Below are 8855 nucleotides of genomic sequence, written 5' to 3' on the forward strand. Positions count from 1 at the left end.
TACCTCACAGGGTTGTTGTGAGGATAAAATGGAGGAGAGGAGAATGAAATAAGCCACTTTGGGTCTCCATTGAAGAGAAAGGCAGGGTACAAATGAATTAAAAAATAAAAATAAAAAACTTATCATGCATAATTCACACATGACGGAAATGAACTAGCCCATCAAAATGTAACACACAAAAATGTGTGTGTGTGTGTGCATTTGTGTGTGTATATAAAAACACATGTATGAGTATATATAAACATATGTATGTGTGTGTATATATTAAAACATGTGCATTTGTGTGTGTATATAAAAACACGTGTGTATATATATTAAAACACACACACACACACCAAATATTACATATGCCAAGATACTAAAACTCCTGACATTTATTTTAAAGGGGGAGAAGAAACATTAATAATTTCTCTCTCATAAGAGTGAACAGCTAACAAAGTACAACTAGTCTCCTATGGGAAAACATAAATCCACCAAGTGTTTATGTTACAACCTCTGGATTACTTCCACAGTGCTCTGATACTGTATCTTCAGTTAAGCTTGTCTTAAAATGGGAAAAGTTAACCATCTAACCTTGATATTTCTTCAGCTCTTCTTTGGTAAGACCAAAGCAATCGATCCCAGGCTTGATTCTCTTCTGTGAGCCTGTGGAATGAATGGTAAAAGACCAGTTTCTAGCCGTCATGACAGACAGTACGAAGTTATCCGAGAACCAAGGCTAGGTTTACATAAGCAATGCATGGAGGATCGTCTAGTATTCTGTTAACTGAGTTGCAGAACAGCTATTGCCAAATTATGCTTTTGTGCTGGGTGAGGCCTGCAAGGTGGCTTATGTCAGAATGTTTCTGGCTTAACTGCTACCATACTTCAATGGTACTGCTAACACAATCTAGGCTGGGGTCCCCAATGTTTTGCCCTTAGGGGCCATGGCACCCACCACCACCTTTGCTGGCAAGGCAACCACCAAGTGGTTTTAGAAAGGGGGCGGGGCTCTTACCCAACAGGGCTTCTTCTGACTGGTCACTAAAGAGCTAATCGGCTAAACAAATTAAAACAATACGGTTTCAGCGGCAGCTGCCACCACAGCCTATTTTATTCTCTCTGCCCTCTGTTTTACTCGCTCAGCCCTCTTCAGCTTCCTGTGCATATGGCTCTGCCTTCTACGGCACCCCCCTGTGTCAGAATTCCAAAGGTGCCCACAGGCTCAAAACGGCTGGAGATCCCTGATCTAGGCAAGACTCTCCGTTTTTGAGCCTGCAGGCACCTTTCAAATAATTTTTTTAAAAGAGATTTAATTAATTTTCAGCATAGAAAGACACACAGACAATAGAAAACAACACATAACACAAGAAACAAAAATGGAGCATATACTCATTATAACTACTTAAATTTTACATAGGTAGAATCGTTCATTTATGCACCTAAACCAGTTTAACCATTAGTGTAGAGAGCTTATGTCTTAAAAATTATGTTGTACATCATCTGAGGTATTCCTCAAGCCATTTATAAAATCTTGACCAGTTTTTCTCAAAGATTTCTTCTTTTTTGTCTTGTAACTGTAAAGTTAATTTGTCCACTTCCGCTGTTTCCATTAGTTTATAAATTAGTTCTTCTTTTAATGGAGCTTCTTCTTGTTTGCAAAATTTTGCATACAAAATCCTAGCTGTGGTTATAACATGTATTATGAAATAAGTGTCTAGTTTCTTAAAATTCTCTAGAATAATATTTAATAAAAACAGTTCGGTACAAATGGAATAGTTGTTTCTAGCATTTCTTGCTCTCATATATCCATATCCAATATTTGTTTGCTATCTTACAATACCACCACATATGAAAAAAGGAACCAATATTTTGCTTACATTTCCAACATACATTTGACATATTTGGATACCATTTTGCTAAATTTTCTGGAGTCATATGCCATCTATAAATCATTATATATATTTTCTTTGTATGATATAGCTTTTGTATATTTTACATTTGTTTTCCATTAGTCCATTGATCTAACTGTATATTATGCCCCATATTTTGTGCCCATTTAATCATTGATGATTTCACTACTTCATCTTGCATTTTCATATCTAATAACAAGATATAAAAGGATTTTATAGGGACATGGTGGTCACCAGTATTCCCGCTAAGCTGTGCCCACGAGCAGCTGCTCATTAACAAAAGAAGCCCCGTTCGACAGCAATCTGGAGCTGCACAGCGTCTTGCACTGCCCATTGTTAGATTATAGCAGTTATATTCTGCTCAGGTTGTGCACTGCTCCACTCAGTAGGGGAAAAAAATAAGAGGGAACATTGGACAGTTCAGACACAAAATGGCTGCCACGGGAGGTGGAATTGGCCACAAAATGGCTGCCACGGCTTACTTTCAGCCACGCAGTAAAAGATCTTTGTGCTGCATTGGCAGCTGCTGCCAAAACAACATTTTTTAAAAATCTGCACAACCAATCAAACCTCCCACGGTCAATCAGAAGCCTTGCTGGGCAGAACCCGCCCCCCCGGCCCTGCCCGCTTTTTAAAGCCACTTGGCGCACACCAGGAAAGGCATCCATGGGCATCATGGCACCCATGTGTACCATACTGAGGACCACTGACCTAGGCTAGAGCTGAAAGGCATGAGGAGAGAGAATTCGCATCACAAGGGAACTAGGTAAGCCTGTGGCCAGTTCCTCATTTCTTAGCCCTGGTGGAGACTGGCAGAACTATGTCTACACTGGGCACAAGCACAGCTACAAGTAGTCTTAGTGACTGGATACCAAACATCAGCATTCAGAACAAAGACAGGGAGAGAACAAACACATGCACCTTAGGCCAGGACTACGTAATTGCAGTAATCATGGAATCAGAGTTGGAAGAGGTCATACAGGCCATCTGGTCCAACCCCCTGCTCAATGCAGGATCAGCCTAGAGCATCCCTGACAAGTGTTTGTCCAGCTGCTGCTTAAAGACTGCCAGTGAGGGGGGAAACTGCAGAACGTTACTATACTACCAAGTTATCAGGTATCCAGCGATCAACAGCCCTGTGTTTTAATTTCCCTAAATGTCTGTAATATTGCAAACACCAGCCGGTGGCTCACACCCTCTCTTACCTGGCTATATTCTCCTTCAAGGTAGTCAGCGATGTGCTTAAAACAGGAACTGATGAATCACTGAGATACAGAAAGTTTAAAGTTATGACAGAGTGGCAAAGAAAACCTTTGCAGCTTCGGTGCATGTTCTAACCTGCTTTCTTTAGACAGCTGCTTGCTCGGTCTCTCTTCTAGAGCCCAAGCAGGCTCACTTAGCTTCAAAAATGCTATAGCATCAGAGTCAGCTTTCAGACCATCCACTGGTGCCAAGGAGACAGGGCAGCTATTAACTGTGCTCACTGCACTCAAACAAGTGAAAGTCAGGAAGGCAAGACTGAGAGTAGATATTGTCTTAATCATAAGCATTCCACAAGAATAACACACAGTCCCAAGACAGTCTGGCATGAAAAAAATATACCGATGTGTGCTAGATGCCCACAGAACAATACAGTAACAAAAGAGACTAGATTAAAGCCACAACATCATTTAATGTCTGGTAATAAAAAACACCCACTTATTCCTTCATAGAAAAAATACAAAGGTCAATAAAACTTCACATAGGAGTCTGCTCCAGACTCTCTCAATCTATATCCCTCTAACAATCCTTATCCAAATTCCCGAAAGCAGTCTGCTCCAAATTCATTCAATCTGTGTCTCTCTTTCAGTCAACACTTTTTCCAGACCTCTGGTCTTTCCTCAGGAACAAATCCTATATAGGAATCTTACATTCAAGTTGACACTTTCATTGATTTATTTTTCTGTGAATCTATTTGGGCAAGGTCTCCTCACTTATTTCCAAGCATGCTGATGCTGCCAAAGTAAAATGGAGCCACACTATGCCTTGAGAGAGTCTGGAGCAGACTGCTGTGTGAAGTTTTATTGACCTTTGTATTTTTTCTATGAAGGAATAAGTGCTGATGAATCACTGAGATACAGAAAGTTTAAAGTTATGACAGAGTGGCAAAGAAAACCTTTGCAGCTTCGGTGCATGTTCTAACCTGCTTTCTTTAGACAGCTGCTTGCTCGGTCTCTCTTCTAGAGCCCAAGCAGGCTCACTTAGCTTCAAAAATGCTATAGCATCAGAGTCAGCTTTCAGACCATCCACTGGTGCCAAGGAGACAGGGCAGCTATTAACTGTGCTCACTGCACTCAAACAAGTGAAAGTCAGGAAGGCAAGACTGAGAGTAGATAGTCTTAATCGTAAGCATTCCACAAGAATAACACACAGTCCCAAGACAGTCTGGCATGGAAAAAATATACCGATGTGTGCTAGATGCCCACAGAACAATACAGTAACAAAAGAGACTAGATTAAAGCCACAACATCATTTAATGTCTGGTAATAAAAAACAACTACTTATTCCTTCATAGAAAAAATACAAAGGTCAATAAAACTTCACATAGCAGTCTGCTCCAAACTCTCTCAGTCAATATCCTTCTAACATTCTTGTATTTTCAAAAGCAGTCTGCTCCAAATTCGGTCTCTCTTTCAACACTTATTCCGGATATTTACAGTCAACACTTTTTCTGGATATCTAAGTGTTTCAAACCTCTGGCCTTTCCTCAGGAACAAATCCTATATAGGAATCTTACATTCAAGTTGACACTTTCATTGATTTATTTTTCTGTGAATCTATTTGGGCAAGGTCTCCTCACTTATTTCCAAGCATGCTGATGCTGCCAAAGTAAAATGGAGCCACACTATGCCTTGAGAGAGTCTGGAGCAGACTGCTGTGTGAAGTTTTATTGACCTTTGTATTTTTTCTATGAAGGAATAAGTGATTGTTTTTTATTACCAGACACTAAATTATGTTATGGCTTTAATCTAGTCTCTTTTGTTATTGTATTGTTGGGCATCTAGCACTCATCTGTATATTTAACCGTAAGCATGTCTGAAAGCAGGGATTGTTTTAATATTCGGCTGGAGTAACCAACGGGAAGCGATCGTTACCCTTTGGGTTCTTCAAAACATTTTTGAAGAGTTCCATCCAGGTCCAGCCTCTTAGTGCAAAATCTCAGCTCTTCTGAAATCTCGTTCGCTGAAAGCAGAGGAAGGGACAAAACAAATATGCTGGATTCTAAGTTGCACCAACGGAGGGGTGCTTGCAGAGGCAAACTTCGACTTGTGAATACCCGCGCTAGGAGGCAATGTCCAAGGGGAGGCCTTGTCTGCCGTGTTCTGTTTGTTGGCCCCGCAGGGCAGCTGATTGGCTGCTGCGTGAAACAGGATGCTGGAGCTGATGGACCACTAAGCCTCATGCTCTTATGATCTCCCACTACAGCATACCACCACCCCCACCACCACCACCCCAGTTCTGTCAACGGACCAGTAGGAACAATGGGAGCGAGGCAAAGCAGAAGTCTGCAGTGGGATGGAGGGAACGTTACTGAAAATCGCCTTCCTTGTGGGAGGAAGGACCCTCTGCAAGTGGAAGGAGGAAGTTAAGAAAAAGGATTTTCAGACTTTGGCTTGTGGGTTGTGTCATCTCAGACGGATTAAGACAGCTTGCTTCCGGCTATGTGTGAGGGAACCCATGGATTCCTCAGTAAGAGGAGAAAAGGCAGGAAAGCCTCATTTAAAAATACCGCCCAACTCTGCCAGTCTTCTCCTGCAGCATATGACTACAAGGATGCCACGGGTATATTCTAGGGCGTAGTCAGGATTCAGTTAAGATGACAATGAGCAAAAAGCCCATTCTCTGCATGCGAAGAGGCCTAGGTTCCATATGACCACATATATGACCATACGGATGCAACTGGTATATTCTAGGGGGTAGTCAGGGTTCAATTAAGATGACAGTGAGCTAAAACCCCATGCTCTGCATGCGAAGAGTCCCACGTTCCACCAGCAGCAGCAACAGAAAAAGCACTACAGCAGAACACAGCAGACCTACCTTTCCGTTCAAAGGTTTCAGCATTAAACCCTTTGGTGTGCTTTAAGGTATCTTTAAACTTCTGGGCAGCATACTGCAGGGATGGAGAGAAGATGGAGACATATTTAGGAGCATTTTTTGTGTGTGCTGTTCGCAATGCTCCCCAACATGGATAAAGCTGTATGACTGTCAGAGCAATCAGAGAGGAACAGGGAGGCACCAGAGCAGGAGGACACAGAAGCTAAAGATCACTGCAGACTTCTCAGCACAGTGCCTTGGCACTGGGACGGCCAATGCCTGCATTCTCAAGGACCCACGCCAGACAGTCACCTGAGGGCCTGAAGCTGCCCAAGATTATCCTTTCTCGGGTGGGGAAGTTCTGAAATAAAATAGGTGCCATGTCGCAATCAGAGGTTCACAATTTGGGAGCATAGCTGATGTGCTGCATGCACAATCCAAAAGAAAGCTGTGTTAGGAATTCTGTTTGAAAACAGTACTATAAAAATCAAACTGCGCAAAATTCTCCTACTGCAGGATAGCCAAAGGCCTTACAGATTACTATGGAGGTCCCTGGACTGCCAGGTGGGGAGTTCATCAGGAGGAGGAACTGCAGCTCAAAACATCTAGGATGAGTGTTTTCTCACTCGCTCACTGCAGGTATTTGTAGCCTAAGCATAGCCAAGGGTGCAAACTTAAGACCAAGAGCCTACGGGCTCCTTGCCTGTGGATTACAGCCCACTGCCATGGCGGACATCAACTCAGGATGACTCGTCTACTTGTTTTTTAAATCATGTTTGCGAGGTAGACATGCAAGGGAAGTGAGAAATGAATACAAGCAGATTTTGAAGCACTGCATTCATTATTAGTCACCATTCTATCAAGTGCTAGGGTGCCTTACAACTGAATTCACTACTGAAACAGCACTATGGAAGCTGAGCATATTTTGTTCAGTGTGATTTAGGGTTTTACATGAAAAGCACACGGCAGAATACATTCACTGAAGAGCGGAAAGGCTAGCACGGTTGCCAACCTTACCCGAAAACTGGAGAGGAGAAGCTGTGCCATCCTGTCCTTTTCCGGCAAGTCCAGGCTGATTGCTTTACTCAGTTCTGAAAATTAAGCAAAACACAACTTGAATTCCTGGGCTATTGGCTATTTTAGAAGTATTTCCAGTGGTGTATGTGAAGCTGACAGTCGCCTGTACAAAGGGTTGTCTGCTGATGGTCTCGATTCAGGTGGGGTAGCCGTTGTTGGCCTGAAGCAGCAGAACGAAGTTTGAGTCCAGTGGCACCTTTAAGACCAACAAAGGTTAATTCTGGGTGTCAGCTTTGATGTGCATGCGCACTTCTTCAGAGACGGTATCTGAAGAAGTGTGCATGCGCACCAAAGCTTATCCCCAGAATTAAACCTGTCAGTTTTAAAGGTGCTACTGGACTCCAACTTCATACTGGAGTATGTTTTTATTACGTCTTTAAGGTCCTGAACTCTTGTTTTTAATAGATGCAAAGTTTTATTCCGAGTATAAGCTTTTTTTGCTGCTGATCTGTCAGTCTGTCCTCCCGAAAAACATGTTTCTGATTTATAGCTTCGTATCAACTGCATGCTTGTACGTATCTCAACAGTTCCACAGTATGCTCAAGCTGTTTAAGTGCTAACAGAGTAATATTTCTACTGCTCCTACTTCCAAGAGCCTCATCTCTGCCAGAAACATATCAATGACGTAATCAGGATTAATGGGAAGGCAGCCCTGGATCATTTCCACCAGATTTGAATTGTTCTCATTTTACCACCACCTCATATTGGGATTACACTAGACAGGGCTTTTCTTTCTGGATACCATAGTGTAACTATGCAAGTGGCATATAAAGTGGGCCTTATGCCAGGGAACAAGCTTGTGGTTCCCAGCTACCACGCAGAGCTAATCATCCACACGCAGCTAGAACCTACAGAGAAAGCCAGATTTGTACCCAGCAGTTCCCTACTGTAGACCATACTTCAGGCCATCATATGGCTAGAGATGTAAAATTTCCGGAAATTTTGAAGCTCGGAAAAAAACCCGGTTTCCCAGATTTTTTTTCTGAAAAAAACAATTTTTGGAAAAATTGAAAAAAATCCTACATTAGCATTTCTTTTGTATTTTCTAGATTGAAAGTCATTCTGTTACTTTAGGAACATAAAATATGACTATGGACATTTTTACTTGGCATGAAATTATCACAACTAGCATATTAAAAATATAGTGTATACAAACAATTATTACAAACAGAATACCCACCCACATGCAAAAACAAAACTGGAACCTTTTTATTTTCTTCTGACAATAGCACCTCCTAAAGAAAGAAATGCATCTTGTTCTTGCATTGGAGAGTTCAGTTTGTAACCTAGGACTTGCTTGTCCTCAGTGCACAGAAATTAGATCAATCTGATACCATATCATATATTCTAATAGCCAACAGAGGGCGCCGTGCGGATACTTAATCCGAGGAAAAGGAAGCTCGCTCTGCCTCAGAAGCTGCTCCTATTTGCTCAGTACACTTCCTGTATTTGCACAAAAATGCAAAAACTAAGAAAATCGCTCCAGGGATGGCTGAATTCCCCCAAAAACCCTTTGAAATGGGCTCTGCAGGGATCTGCTTCAGACACCAACTGTGAGAAAGAGGGCGGGGGGGGGAAAGGCTTCTAACTGGCTCTGTGAGTCAAAGGGGGTGGGGGAAGGGCCCTTTTCCAGGCCTCCGTTGGCGTTTCAGGGAGGGAGGGAGCCTTGGGGCCTGGCCTGGGGAGTCCCTAGAGGTTTTGAGGTGGGATTGGGGAAGGGAGAGGCCACAGCTGGGTATAATGCCACAGAGTCCACCTTCTAAAGCAGTCATTTTCTCCAGGGAGACAGATCTCTGCTGCCTTGAGTTCAGT

The 8855-nt window shown here is 42.5% G+C and overlaps 1 protein-coding gene across 2 annotated transcripts in view; it reads right to left on the bottom strand.

Moving 5' to 3' along the window:
• DSN1 (DSN1 homolog, MIS12 kinetochore complex component) overlaps window positions 1-8855 on the bottom strand; it is a 26007-nt gene that overhangs the window by 7120 nt on the left and 10032 nt on the right. For both annotated transcript variants that reach the window (XM_015427766.1, XM_015427765.1), the window contains exons 6-10: window positions 6984-7057; window positions 5970-6042; window positions 5027-5114; window positions 3098-3157; window positions 574-645 (exon numbers count right to left, since the gene is read on the bottom strand). In XM_015427766.1, coding sequence (XP_015283252.1) covers window positions 574-645; window positions 3098-3157; window positions 5027-5114; window positions 5970-6042; window positions 6984-7057 — 367 coding nt within the window. The remainder of the gene's footprint in view (window positions 1-573; window positions 646-3097; window positions 3158-5026; window positions 5115-5969; window positions 6043-6983; window positions 7058-8855) is intronic.

This window comes from Gekko japonicus, unplaced genomic scaffold, assembly GCF_001447785.1.
Source record: "Gekko japonicus isolate JY-2015 unplaced genomic scaffold, Gekko_japonicus_V1.1 scaffold474, whole genome shotgun sequence".
Lineage (NCBI taxonomy): Eukaryota > Metazoa > Chordata > Lepidosauria > Squamata > Gekkonidae > Gekko > Gekko japonicus.